A 15,166-nucleotide genomic window follows, 5' to 3' on the forward strand; every position below is an offset into this window, starting at 1 on the left:
TTGCTCCAGAACATGCTGGTGGAAATAGAGCAGAAGGTGGTGGCCTTATCAGAACTGTCAGTCCACAATGAAAACCTGCTGCTGGAAGGCAAGGCTCACACCAAGGAGGAGGCTGAGCTGCTGGCCGTAAAGCTGAGAACCCTCAAGGGGAGCCTCCTGGAGCTGCAGAGAGCACTGCATGACAAACAGCTCGACATCCAGGTGAGGGCTCCAGCCACCTGCAGCAAGCCAGTGCTGCAACACTGCACAATCCTTCTACATTGTCCCGGGCCTTTTCTGTGCCTTGGATCCCTAAAGGAAGAGTTGGGGAATGATACATACTTAAGCACGGATCTGCTTTACACACACTTCGGCATTGATTTTCAAATAGGTTTTGTAAGGACTGTTTGAATCCCTAGACCTGAAGTCTGAGGTGTAGGAAAAGAGAAGAAAATGAAAATAAATACCTACATTTAGCAAATAGACTATTTTAAAAAGTATTTAAACATAGATTAAGATATTCTATAACATTTTAATATTTTTCTTTTATTCTCCTACATTCTGTTTTTCAGATATACTCAGACTTTTTAATTGAAGGCTCATCCTTATATTGTCATATATTCTAGGTGAATGGAGCCTTTTTACTCTCACGTGGTGATCTTAATGTTCCCAAAGTGATTTCTGTTTTATGTCACTGGAGTTTTGGGGGGCTAATATTTGCCTGGTGTATCCTTTAACTTTCCTTTGATTTCACCCTTTCTGTGTCCTTTTGTTTTAGATTTGCTTCTTAAAAAGACATTTGGCTGTACTTTGTCTTAAACATTTAGGTAATCAGAAAATCTCTAACTTTGAAAGGACAGGGTTAGTCCATTTAAGTTTACTGGGATTACTGATCTGTGTAGACTTCTGTTATCTTACTTTTTGTTTTTTATTTTTGTTCTCCTCTTTCTATTCTTTCTTTTCTCCTTTTTAACCTTTATTTTTAAGTGGTTGAATGCTTTTTCTCCCCAATATCTACTCTTTCCCACTCATACCTAATAAATTCTAAGTTTATTTCTTAATCTTCTTCAAGGTCAATGTAAGAATCTTAGAACACTTTCACCCAGACTTCCCCTCATGCGCCTTTCATTCTGATACTGTCCAGTATTTTAATTTTGCTCTTTTTAATCTGTAAAAATTAGAAATTACTATTATTATCCTGTACAACAATTAAGTGAACATTTATTGAGAAGCAACTGTGAGTCAGCTGCTATTTTATATAACTGAGCGAAGGAGCGCAGAAAATAACTGTATTTGTGTCTATATGCCTGTGTTTATACATTCCTGATCTCAAAGGATTATGGTTGGGGGAAACAGTAAATAAAATCAAAACACATTATTATAGATTAAGTTAGGAGATGATAAGAGGCACAGGTGAGATACCATAAGGTGGGTAGATGGGGAAAGGCAGTCTGGGTGGATTTGCAGTTCTAAACAGGGTGACTAAGGAAGCCTCCCTAAGGTTACATTTGAAGGAATGAACCATGCAGATATGAAGGAGAGAGTTCTACACCAAGGGGAAAGCAAGTGCAAAGGCCCCCAGGTGGGATCATCCCACCTGGTCTGTTCAAGAAGGCCACTGTAGCTAGAGTGGAGTGAGCAAGGAGAGAGTGGTGTCAAATGAAGCCAGGTACAGGTAACGTGGGACATGGTACAATGGATCTTATCAGCATCGTACCCACTTTGGTTTTTACCCTGAGAGAAATAAGAAGACCCCGGAGTATTTGGGAATAGAGGAGTGACGAGACCAGCCTTTATCCACTATAGGGGACCAGGGTGGAAGCTCAGGCGCCGGTTAGAAGACATAATGTGGAGGTTGAGGTGACAAGAACTTCCTAGATTCTGGATAATTGTGAAGGTGAAAACTACCTGAGGAACAGATGTCGGGGGAGAAAGAGTAGTCAGGTCAGCAGTTTAATTTCCGACAGGTGAAGTTTGAGATGCCTATTCAGTGTCCCCTAGTGGCCGGAATTCAGGAGAGAGACCTAGACTGGAGTCATCAGCCTCTAGATGGTCCTTAAGGCATGAGGCTTGATAAGATCCCAAAGGATTGAGGAGAGATGAAGACCAAGGTCCTGGAATCAAGTGCTGGACCGCTCCAGTGCTCTGCGTTTGCAAGATGTGGAGGAGGAGCCCACAAAAGAGAGTAAAAGGGAGAAACCAGGGAGGTGAGAGGAGGATAGAGAGTTTGGTTCCTGGCAGCTACTTGCCGGTAAGCGGGACAAGATGAGGACTGGGAGCCGACCGCGACGTGTGGGTCTTTGGTGACCTCAACAGCAGCCCTTCCAGTTGAGTGGAGAAAGCCAAGACAACTCTGAAATGAGAGTGAGGACGAGGGCACGGGCTGGAGAGGAGGGCACCAGTGACCTGGCGGCAGGGAAACGAGAAGCTTTAAGAAACGTTTTAAGATCAGAGGAGTAATGGCATGCCTACATGTAGATGGAAACAGCTCGGTAGAAGAAAGAATGATGAAAACGAACCCGACGAAAATTGTGTAGGAGGGAGAAGAGAGGGCCCAAAGGGTGGGGTGTGGTCTGAGAACTCCAGTGCCAGGGAGACCCCTTGTCTGCGCCAGATGCCGGCAGGGGGCAGGGTACCAAGACTGTGCTGGAAGCTTGATGAGCATACACTCTGATTGCCTCTGTTTCCTCAGTGTAATGACAGTTCTTTTCAGACTAAACTACACATTTTCAGTTCTTTTTGCTAATTGTGTAATGTGGTCTGGAACATCAAACCTGATCAACAGAAAACTATTAAAAGCAATGGAAAAATTTAGTAAGATGACTGGCTTATTAAAAAAAAAATAAAGTGGAGAATCCAGGGGCACCTGGGTGGCTCAGTTGGTTAAGCATCCGACTCTTGATTTCAGCTCAGCTCATGATCTCAGGGTCCTGGGATGGAGCTCCATGTTGGGCTCCACGCTCAACGGGGAGTCCATTTGAGGATTCTTTCTCTCCCCCCTCCCTCTGCTGGCTCTCTTTCTCCCAAATAAATGAATCTTAAAAAAAAAAAAAAAAAGGAGAATCCATAATTTTGCCATGTACAAAGAGGAAACAACTTAGAGAAATAATAATTTTCCACCTGTAATATCAACAAGATAAGAAGTATTTGGAATCTCAACAAATAACATTTTAAAACCTGAATAGAAAAAAATGTGAAAAAATGGGCAGATAAACTTTATTCTTAGATAGGAATACAACCTTTTAAAGATGACATTTTTGTCTTTACTAACATATAAGTTTGTTATTTGGAATGTAACACAGCGATATAAAATGTGACAAAATGATTCCAGGTTTACCTGGAATAAAATAAATGTGAAATTAAGCATAATTTTCTGAAAGTGAAGAGTTATGAGGGGCTAATTTAATCTTACTATATGTTAAAATACAGTATTACAATAATTAGAATAGTTTAGCGCTGGCACAATAAATGGATGAACAAAAAAATTTACAGAATAAATATTCCAGAAAGATACCCCAGTATTTAAGGGAAATTGATTAATGGTTAAGGTAGCATTTCAAATCAGTGGATAAAATAATAATAAAGTAATAGGTGAACCACTTGAAATATGATAAACTAGATTTTCTATCCCATTCTTTACAGAAAAAAAAAAAAAGCATCACAGATGCACCAAATATTTAAACCTAAAAATTTCTGGACATATGGGTATTTGAAAAAAAATCTTCGGATGGGAAGGATCTTTGCCGGTATGCCCCCACACAGAATTTTAGTTTCCTTAAAACTACTACACAACAATGAAATAGTTCTATATGACCAAAAACATAGTAACCAAATGAAAAGACAGGCAAATAGGAAAGAAACTGTATAATTCACATGACAAATAATTAACTCCCTTAATTTCCACAAATCTTTTGTAAATCAATATGAAAAGTTCACCTTAATAGAAATATGGACAAAAGATGAGATAATTCAAATGAAGAGACATACAAATGGCCAGTGAACAGTGAGCATGTGAAAAGGTATTTTAATTCACTATTGGTTAAATAAATGCAAATAAAGACAAAATACTGCTTTTTACTTTAAATTTACATACTTTAAAATGTACATGCAATCTGACTTTATGAATTAAAGCAAAAAGAAAAGTGTTAAAAATATTAAAATTAGGGAGTAAGGAATATAAACTTTTAAAATTTTAGTTAAAAAAATAAAAATATTAAAATTTAACAAAATGAGGATTTTCTAACTATAAAAGTTTACAGTAATTTACTTGGTTTTATAAAAAAAGTATTATCAACCTAATATATCGTGCTTTTTTTTTCTTTTCCTAATGATGATATGTGAATGAACCTTGTCTCTAAAGAACCAAATCAAAGGGAGAGACTTTAAGGTTTCACATCTGGAATAGTTATTTAGAAAGCTGCAATTGTTGAACACTACATCAAAAACAAATGATGTACTTATATGTTGGCTAATTGAACATAATAATAATAATAAAATGAAAGCTGTACTTGTGCCCTACCCCTTAGGGCAGGTAGGAAGGGAGGGGGCAACTTGATATGCAGGTGGCACATGTCAGGATTAAAAGGAGGTTTGAGGGGTGGGGGTGAGGGGGTGAAGGCACGAATTCCAAGTCCTCAGGGCCTGGTACGGGCATATAAATGAGTGAAGCAGGCCCAGTCTGGACCTTGGCAAGCTGGTCTTATGTCAAGCAGCTGTTCCTCAGCTCCAACTATTGTCATACAAGAATTTACTGGCAGTATTGCTAGATCTTCCAGAGAAGAGACATTTGGATTTATATCTAATAATCTCCCAATTTTAAAACACTGCCATTTGATTCTAAAACCTTAAAATAATTTGTGTGCCAAACAGAGGTCAGACTAGGTTCTTGGACCTTCACTTTGCAACTACTATCCTAAAGTCTCCCCATCCTGGTGTACCACAAGTCGTTAACTAGGTGACCTGGGGCAAGCTCCTGGAACTTGAGGTCAAGAAATCAGTTTTCGCATCTGTAAAATAGGGATATTAATAGTATTCAACTTTTAAAAATCCTGAGGATCTTAATGCAAGTAATGCTCACAGGAAGTGCTCAAATAGCAATGACTATAATAACAAAACCACCAGCTGTTTGCAAACCACATGCTTTGGGGGGAAAGGAACTCCTGACATGCTGGAAGGTTAGGTTTGAGATTGGGTCAGAGATGGCTGGGCTGAGCTCTTCAATAGTTTGTGGGGCTCACACCCAGCAGATCCTGTCCATGGCCACAGGGATTCTTCAGATTGAGTAAAATCCTGACCCTCCCCCCAAGTAGAAGGATTTCCTGAGGGTACTGTTGTAAAAATTGTAAATACTGGAAAACATGGTAGCGTTTCACTGAATTTAAATTGATCCTTGTTTATTTTTAAAATATCTATAAATTCCCTCATCTTTTGTCTAATGAGTTTCCAGCATATAAACTATTGATTTTCTTTTTTTATAATTAGAGCTATTTGAAGAGATTATTTTTCCAACTGTACAAATAAAATGAGCCCTGTTTACATTATTAGTACCATAAAAAGGGTCATTTGCCTTCATGTAAAAAAATTCAGAGTTGATCTGAAATTAACTAACTTTGGGGAAAAAAATCTTCCATTGAATGTAGATGTCAGTGAGGTTGTATCCTTCACTTGGGGTTTGCATGATTCAGGAGAGCTGGAGCCCCTTCCTAAGTCTTGTATGGCCATTAAGCACACCATTTCTCAGTGCTGCTTGCCTACAAAATGGTCATTATCTATCACGGCCATCTTTTTTAACTAACTGGACTGTATCAAAGAATAACCAATCCCTTTAATCTCCTCCCCCACCCCCAAGAGATTCCTTGTCTTTGTGAAGGAACACAGACATATGGGCACGTAATACCATCTCTTGAATTACATGGTATCTTTCCTCATAAAAGGTTTAGGTCATTTTCACACATTATCATCCTTTGAAGGAGCAGAGTTTGCCCTATATAAAATAATGAAATGCTTTATAAAGAAATGTTTTATTTAATATTTAGCATTTCCAATCCTCACTAATCTTCCAAAGAATGTTCCTGGCAAAAGTGGTTACTGTTCTAGTATTTCCAAAATAAACAGCTTATGTAGCCCCACCCTCGGGGAACTCTGGGGACCAAAGCTGCCATACTTCCTGTTTCCTAGGTAGGAGAGAAAACTATTATCAGATCTACTAGAATGTAATTACCATCATTCTATTCCTTCAGTCAGTACCTTGTCATCCTCAGGGGAAAGGGAATGAAATTTGAACTGGAGTCTTAATCATTTTTTGTTTCCTGTGGTCCAAGTCTTATGTTTTGAAATGACTGAATCAGTCAAAGAAAAATTTACTAGCTGAAAAATGGAACCTAACCACATAGAAAATACATACTAAACATCTGCTTTTGATGCTACTTAATTTTTGTTTCTCTAAAGCTGTGGATTCATTTAGTGAAATATGACTCCCTTTAGATTTTAAGTCTTAGATTCTGAGTATGTGTCTGTGTGTGTAAAAGTAGTTAAGCTGTTCTTAAGATCTAACATTTCCATTGTTATTTTTCTAAGCACAAATTTGGTGTGAGGAATTTGGGGGGGAAAAAAAAGCTCTCAATCGAACAATAGTAACCTGCATAGAAGGGTGAGGTGGTGCCCCTGAGAAGTCACCACATGAGTCTCTAGGCTGGGCTCTGAAAACAAACCTTTACTAAAGAGCAAAGCAGAGGGGAAGTGACCAGATCCCGTAAGAAGCAGCAGGTCATGGCCATGGCCACCGTTTTGTCAGCTGGTGCAGCTCTCCCTGGAGACAACTTTCAACCTTGTACACTGACTTCCTTAGCGTCATTCTCTGCAGGTCCCTTTTGACCTGCTGTCTTAACCTTACCAGAAGAGCCACGATATTTCAGAGTTTATGTTGGGTAGATGGTGCATTCTCAGATGGAGAGAATCTGGTTCATGCAGAAATGTATGGGCTTCAGTGCTGAAGAGTGCCCACTCACCCCATCCCTCTCACCCTCAGGAAAATCACTGCTTATCTGTAAGCAGCATTCCTGGAGGAGTGGGGAACATACTGAACTGGGTATCACTAGTCATCCATTGGGAAGGTCCTGTGAAATGCAGATGGCTTACCTTAGACCAGTGGAGTCCCCATTGTTCTATATAAGCCTTATTCTCTTGCTGGGAAGCTGGATCATCTTGAAGGAAAGGAAATAACCTGTGAGCTAAGGTGGCTCCAAATCTGGGAGAGGGTTATGCATAATATTACCTCTAGGTTTCACAGTTTCTTTCAGTTCACTGTACTCCAAGCACTGCTACCAATGTGGCAAAGTTCATGATCTCCACATTATCTCAGACATTTTGCAATTTAATCGTGAGACTCTAATGAATAAGACAGACGGGTAAATAGACCCCATTTATTTACCTGAAGAGTTAATGCAAAAATCTGAATATAAGAAGAAGAGAAGGGTCTTTGTGGGCAATCAGGCTGGATGATCTGGAGCGGCTGGATCCCATTCCATGGTCAGATTTGGCAATGAAGAACCAAAGGACTGGGGAGTAGCAGCTGTGGGGCTAGGGAGCAAGACCCCCTCCTCTGTGGAAGCTCCCTGTAAACTGTCCCTCTTCTCTGCCCCATGGCTTTGCTGCTGCCGCCACTGCGCCCTCTCAGAAGCTCAGGTTCTCTCCCCTCACGGTCTTTGCTCCAGCTGTTGCCTCTGCCTGGAGGGCCCTCCACCTACGTCTGTGCCAGGCTGGTGGTTTCTCATCATTCAGTGCTCAGTGCAGTTTTCTCAAGAGGCTTTCCCTGACCAGCCTAGGAAACCTTCCCCTTCACTTTCTATCCCATTATCTAGTTTTAAGTTCTTTATAGCTCTTATCTCAGCTTATCTTGCTTGTTCATTGTCTGTCTCCCCAGCAGGGCCCCTGTCTGGCTTCTGGGAAGAATATGCCTAGAACAGTGGCTGACACACAGTGCACACTTATTTAATAACTATTTAGTGAATGAGTTATCTTAAGATCGTGTTATTTACCTTTTTGACATATATATACATATGAGTAGAAGGGCTCTCATTCTGAACTAATTCCGTTCTGATATGCAATATCAGAGGGCCTTTCAAATTCCATCAGAATAATCAAGCAGGATGGATAAATCCCTGCCTAGGTAGGGAGTAATTTCTCTTGTCTTTCTCCTTTAGCCAAACATTATCCATGCCAGCAGTGGCAACAGATGACAGTGGGGTCTGGTCTGGATGGTGATAGTAGGGGAAGTGAGATCTAGAGTTATATTCTCATGGAAAAAGTTCTGGAATATCTGGTGACCACATCAGTCAGCTAAAAAAGCCTAGCCTCTAAGTAGACAGTTTTCCCCCTCAAATATTTGAGTATAATCATCTGTTTATTGTTCTCCTTTCTGCAAATACCATAAATTCGATGGGTTTTATGTTACCTTTTTTTTTTTTTTTTAAGTCTGGTTTCATGTCCAAATGGATCTACTTTGGTATTATTATACTGACCACACCAAAGTTGCCTTCACTCCATTTGGTTAAGGATTTTCTGTGGATAGTATGACTCTTGATTTCTGCCTCCTTAAAAGCAGGGCACCGCGCAAGAGAAGGAGGAGAGCCATGCCGACCTAACTTCCAGCCAGAGCCCCGGGGTCCAGGACTGGCTGGCCCAAGCGCGGACCATGTGGACCCACCAGCGACAGAGCAGCCTTCAACAACAAAAAGTAAAGCATTTCTGACCTCTCCGTAGCCTGCAGACCTGCCACACAAACACCTGGAGAGACATGTTTTAGGTGGACAAGTGACTTCTGTACTAAATACAGAGTGTCCCTTTATCTTCTCTTTGGACAGAAATAAGACCTGGCTAACTGCTTCAGTGTACTTTCTTATGACCCCTGGAATGATTGGTCATTTTAAAGTCCTTTCTTTAAGAAAAGCTGGTGTTCAGGTTTACAAATAGCATGACTCAATTATAATCTGCCTTATGAAGGTTACCTACTCTATTTCCAGATTTGCCCCAATTCGAGCCTATTTTAGAGAATAAATAACCTCAGAAAGGCCTTTGAGAATTGGTAAAAAGCCTGAGTTACATGTTTTTAAAAAAACTTTTTAAAAATGCAATTTATTTTTCACTTTTAAGTGAAAATTTTCACCATCACAAGATAAGATTAAAAATTATCACCTAGTGAAACAAATGAGCTTTGATGAATGATTTCTCATTGATACCTTAGCTTTAGAAATGGGGCATATTAAAATATTTCACTTTCTCAAACAGAAAAGACATTTTTCACAAATAGTGAAAAAGTAAAATCAAATCTGTTGATTGTCCAATTTATGAAGCAAGTGGGGAATTCAAGAGAGCTTATCTCAGCTGAAAAGGCAGTATTTTGAGAAGTGAAAGTGCACTGTGTACCACTTGAGGGCACCATTGCCCAGCAGAATTTTTTTTCCATTAAATTTTTTTTTCCAAGATTTTCCAGAGATACCTTTTATAAAAGCCAAAGAAAGGTATAGAGTACTGTGGAGACATGACTGTGCATTTACCTTAACCCACACCTTTTATGTAACATCCAGACTTAGAAACTTACTACAGGAGGTCTCTGAGAATTTTCTAGACATAAAACCATGATCGTAGGCAATAATCACAAAGTAACACGTTTCCATTTCTGCTTTTCCGTGAGCAGGAGTTGGAACAGGAATTAGCTGAGCAGAAGAGCCTCCTGCGGTCAGTTGCCAGTCGTGGAGAGGAAATTCTCACCCAGCACTCAGCTGCAGAGACCTCTGGTGGTGCTGGGTACGTTTCTAAACACTTTCTCCCAACTTGCCCAGATTTGAAGAAATATAAACATCTCACCTGAAATTTTATTTTAAACATCTGCAAGAACTTAATCATTTTGTTTTCACTTTATGATATTAAATTTACTTGCATTGTGAACATTTGTTGTGCAGCACAAGGATAGCTAGTAATTATGATGGCTGATGACTGACTTGTTTGCCCTCTTTCCAGTATGCTGAGCATATCTGTCCGAAGAAGATGCTTAGTAGTTAATTTTTGAGAATCAAATAAGGAATGCATTCTAAACACATTCCTCTGTGTTTCTGAGTGATTATATCTAACTGCAAAGCATTTTCCCTGCAAAATGAGCTCATCTATCCCCAACATCACTCAGAAAAATAAATGTATGTGCCCGCTAAATGTCTTGATTTTTCTTGATGATGTCTGTCTATAATTTCTACATGTAAAGTCATTGAGTTTCAAGAACTGGTTTGGAATGGAAACTGAAAGCCTTGTACACAGTGGAGTAAAGTGTTAAAATAAAAAAGAAGGAAGTTAGAGAATTTTCAAGTTGGAGATTCTGACTTAAAAGGCAGGACAGAAAAGGACCCACAGAGCAGGGTTGAAGTATCCCTGTATTTTGAGTCAGGTCTGGGTTTTCTCCATTCCTACACCAGTCACCGTGGAAAAGGAACTCAGCCCTGAGCCTCAGTTTGCTCATCTCTAGGATTACAGAGATAATCGACCACCTCCATCTCAGAACGATTATGAAAGCAGTGGATGCAACTGAGAGGATATGTAGGAAAACTTTAAAATCCAAAACATTAAAAAAAAAAAGTTTCAGTGAAACCTATGTGCTCATGCATTGTAAAGATTTGATTTAGTAGTATCCTTCGGCCACCATGGTACAGCAAATAGCGTCAAGTCCACTGAGTGTTGTCAATTCTGAACATTTATTGGAGGAAATAACCAAAGGAGGAAATACATGCTATGGAGATGACTTTTGAAATATTATTTATAGTACCAAATAATAGAAAAGGTGGAAATGCCTGCTAGTGTAAAAAATGTAACATGAGAAATGCTGTTCCTTCCACGCCGACTCTGAGTCAAGACCTGCCTTCGCTTTTCATTTTATGCCTCCAGTTCTTCTAAAACATTTGTTCATCCTTCACAATTTTCTGAATATTTTTGCCAAACTCTATTTTTACAAAGAACCCATTCACCCATTGCCTCCGCATCATATGAGTAGTCACAAAAAGCAGCAGTAGGAATCTTCTGCAACTTTCTTCCCATGATATTTTTCTTTCCTTGGCCTTTAGCTTTGGAAGGACCCAGATGAAAGACAAACCCATTTGCTGTTTCAAATACAAAAAATATTTTAAAGAGAAATTCTCAGTGCAATACTGCCTTTCTACACACGAGTCACTTTAAAGAATGCTTTACAAATTTCACAAATTTTTAAATTTTTATACAAAATCTTTAGAAAAGTCACCTGTAAGTCTGTTTGATTACAGTTCAGCCATGCCTTTCAAGCATCTGCGTAAATAAGCCAAACAAAAAACATAAAATAAGCAATATCTAGAAGCCAAAAGAATATATATGTATATATATATATACATATACATATATATATATATATATTTAAAAGAACAGAATAACATTGTTAAGGGGAAAAAACCTCGTATTCAGATTTTAACTTGTTAGCTGATTTCTAGGAGTGTCAAATATGAAGTAGTTTGTGTAAGAAAACCCCCGTGGGAGGGGCCTAATTTGCTTCAAGGGTACAAATTTAATATATAAAGATTAAGTACCATGTGATGTATAGAAGGGTTGAAGGATAGATAAAGAAACTCAGTTGGACATTAACTGATATAAGCATCAAAGGGAAAGAATATTTTTCATGGGAAACAAAAGGTTTTATTCTCATTTACGACTGATTTGCTGCTGACATTTCATATGTGTCAGTGATTAAGTTTATCACCTAGTTTTATACTAAATTGTTATGGAAACATAAATGAATTAAAAATGATGTACTACAGTCCACCATTACAAAGGACATCACAATAAAGAAATTTAATTTCATAAGAACTTTAAAACTTTTTTATTTAAAAAGATTTTTTTGAAAAACACACAGAGAACTCCAGAGACTAACATGACAAACAAAATTAGAGATCCCAACATGATTTTAGCACTTTTTCACTCAATATTACTTTTTAAAACCAATCCATGTTGATACATATAGATCTAGTTCTTTCATTTTAACTGCTTAATTGTATTTTATCTTGTGACAATAACTTGTTCACCCATTTTTTTATTGATGGGCATTTACCTTGCTCCCACTTCTTTTTTTTTTGCTATTACTAGCGTTGTTGACATTAACCTTCTTATGTGCCTCTAAGTGTGCAGGTTGGGGAGATTCTCTAAGTTGTATCCTAGAAGAAGAATATCCTGCATTATAGCCTTATAGATAATTTTTAACAGCTTACTTCAACAGACTTACCTAAAGAAACTATTGTATTCAATACTTCTTCTGAGAAGAATAGACTTCAGGATAGTGTATAGTATTATCCTGCCAATGAACTTGTTATTTTTTTTCTCACTTAAGCAAAAGTTACGTTGAAATATTGATTACAATATAGTATGTCTTTCAGATGACATAGTTCTAGTTAGGTCTTTTTTTTTAAGATTTTATTTATTTGAGAAAGAGAGCACAAACAGGGCGTTGGGGTGGAGGGGGTGGCAGAGGGAGAGGGAGAGGCAGACTCCCCACTGAATAGGGAGCCCTATGTGCCAGGGCTCCACCCCAGGTTAAGCAGATGCTTAACGGACTGAACCACCCAGGCGCCCCTCTAGTTAGGTCTTTAAAACTCCTGACAAACTAGGATCTATTGGAACTTGGGTCCCCCAGACTCTTATCGTTAGGCCCCATTTATCAAGTGGCTGTTAAGTTCCTGGTAGGGTTCCAGGCATTGTGGCTATCTTCTCTAAATTCTTACACTTCTGCAAGATAGATACTGTCTTCATCATGAAGATGAGATAATTGAGGATCAGAGAATTGAAGCAAATTACTCAAAGTCACAAATCTAATATGCTGGAGAAGAGATTCTAACCCAGATCTGTCTCACCTGTGAGGCCATAGTCTTTGATGCCACCCTGCTGCCTTAATAAGGATGATACTCAGTGCCTTCCACCCTCTGTACTTCTGTTCCATGTCCTGAAACCTTGTCTGTAGCATTTTCTTTGGAGTCAGGATAAAAGCTCTCAGTAGACTAAGTGGCATTTTTAGGGTTTTTTAATTATTCTGTGGGCTGTTTGTCTAAGGACACTAGTCTAATTGTATACTTTACGATTCTAAATGTAACAATTATTTTGTATCTTTAATACTGAGATATCTTTAATGAATTGTTAAATTGTTATTGTGCTCATAGTTCAGTTATAGAATAAGTTAAGAATATATTTGTTTATGGTTAGTCTCAAATTTTCTATTTTAATTTGTAGTTCTAAAGTGTAAGCTAATGACTAGAATAATCTAGTTCCAATTTTAGAGGCCAGATCTAGTATATACAATAAGTTACCTAGAACTTAATGCCTTTTTGTACACATTGTAAACTTAGATTATTTATTCTTCTAATAGCGAAAAACCTGATGTGTTATCCCAGGAGTTGGGGATGGAAGGGGAGAAATCAGCTGCTGAAGACCAGATGAGAATGAAATGGGAAAGCCTACATCAAGAATTTAGTACCAAGCAGAAGCTACTACAGAATGTTCTGGAACAGGAACAAGAGCAAGTGGTATCCAAGCATTTTGATTTTATATATTAACTAATATAAAAGATGTATAACTTATGCTAATGGAATATAACTGTGCAGTAATCTATAATTTCATTATCAATTCTAAAATAAGACATAAAAGAAGTTATTCATCTTATATGTTTCTTAACAAGCACATTTCATGTTTCCCTTAATAATTATATATTTATATGTGCAAATTTATTTGATTTCTAGATACTCTTTTCCTCAGAGATGATTAATAACTGATGACTCATTAGCATAATCCATTAAATTAGCGGCCCTCCTTTTTTTTCACAACCTCTAAAATTAAGATTGCAAGTCAAGAATATACACATCTGGGACAAGAGAAACGCAACAAATTTGGTTACTTTCTGGAAGTAAATTGTCAAGTTATCTTATTTTCCATTGCTATTTCCAGTATTTAATAGTTTCAGAAGATCTTAATGAGAAACATGTTGGGACCTCAGTGGATCTAAAAGGAAGGGGAAGCCAGTGGTCAGCTAGAATGGTTACTGGCCCATCTGTAGGCTTGTTCCCTAGATGGAACAAGTACTGTGTGAGATTGGACCTGTTTCCACAAAGCAAGCCAAATCCAGTGGAATTGAATATAGCAACAGAAGGTTCCAGGTAGATAATAACTATTAGTTCACGGTAAGCAGAAGCCAGAGAACATTTGTGAGTCAGAGGAATCGACCCCGTAGAGTGCTAGTGCATGAGGTGGGAGCCCAGGGAGGCCTGCGATGTTTACCACACCTGTGGCCCAGCTGGATTTTGAAGATAGAAACCTAGTCCTGGGACCTGGGCCCACAGTGCTCATCTGGGCCATTCTGTGACAGTCATATTATCAGAGGTTCTTTACTGTGGATCTGAGGAAGCTGCTGTTCTCGCTGATCTGACTAGGACTAGTTTCAGGGCTGGGAGAAGCTGTACCCAGAAGTGAAAGGCTATCAGTAACTGGAGTGCATCTGAGGAGGGAAGGGTAGGAGCCGACAAAGCAGGCACTGTAAGCAGACACAGCTTGCCAGGACTACCTGAAAAGGAGACAGTCTGAAGGTCACAATGTGTCCCCTTATCTGTAGGGGAGCCATGCATCAGTGCTCCGGAGTCAGGCCTGTCTGTCTCTTTTTACAGACTTGTGTCACACCACCCTATCTCACTCCTCTCCTGCTCTGACCAGGAGCCTTCTTTGTCGCCGTCCACATGAATAGTCACCAGCAGTGGCCCTGGGCAGCATAGAGCACTCCATTCTTGGAGGTCATTATCCCAGAATCCTTTTCCACCCTGGCAAGTGGTGCCTTAAAGCTTTCTCATGGACCTTCTGCCTGTTTGAATTAATCCTTCTTCACATCCCTGATCAAACATTTCTCAGACTCCTAGCCTGAATTCTTGATTTCTGATGTGGATCTCCTGGACTTGACCACTAGCTTACCTTCATGTTCTGGTATTCCCCATTCCTTCGACTATAAGGGATATTGACAGCCCTAAAAAAGAAACTGCAGTCTTCTCTGACTATCCTAAGTCAGATAATCCAAAGCATTTCTAGTAATATTCATGTTTACTTACTATTCTCTATTCATTAAATGCCCATCCCTGGATTCCACCTGTTGTCC

The 15,166-nt window shown here is 38.9% G+C and overlaps 1 protein-coding gene across 1 annotated transcript in view; it reads left to right on the plus strand.

Moving 5' to 3' along the window:
• Positions 1 to 15,166, plus strand: part of SYNE1 (spectrin repeat containing nuclear envelope protein 1) — a 454,522-nt gene that overhangs the window by 319,258 nt on the left and 120,098 nt on the right. Inside the window, exons 95-98 of the mRNA XM_028103363.2 lie at positions 10 to 201; positions 8,579 to 8,713; positions 9,674 to 9,783; positions 13,400 to 13,556. Of these exons, the coding sequence (XP_027959164.1) occupies positions 10 to 201; positions 8,579 to 8,713; positions 9,674 to 9,783; positions 13,400 to 13,556 (594 nt within the window). The remainder of the gene's footprint in view (positions 1 to 9; positions 202 to 8,578; positions 8,714 to 9,673; positions 9,784 to 13,399; positions 13,557 to 15,166) is intronic.

The sequence above is a fragment of the Eumetopias jubatus genome, unplaced genomic scaffold (genome assembly GCF_037043125.1).
Source record: "Eumetopias jubatus isolate StellerSeaLion01/CBP00866 unplaced genomic scaffold, mEumJub1_p1.0 scaffold_6, whole genome shotgun sequence".
In the NCBI taxonomy this organism is placed as follows: Eukaryota; Metazoa; Chordata; class Mammalia; order Carnivora; family Otariidae; genus Eumetopias; species Eumetopias jubatus.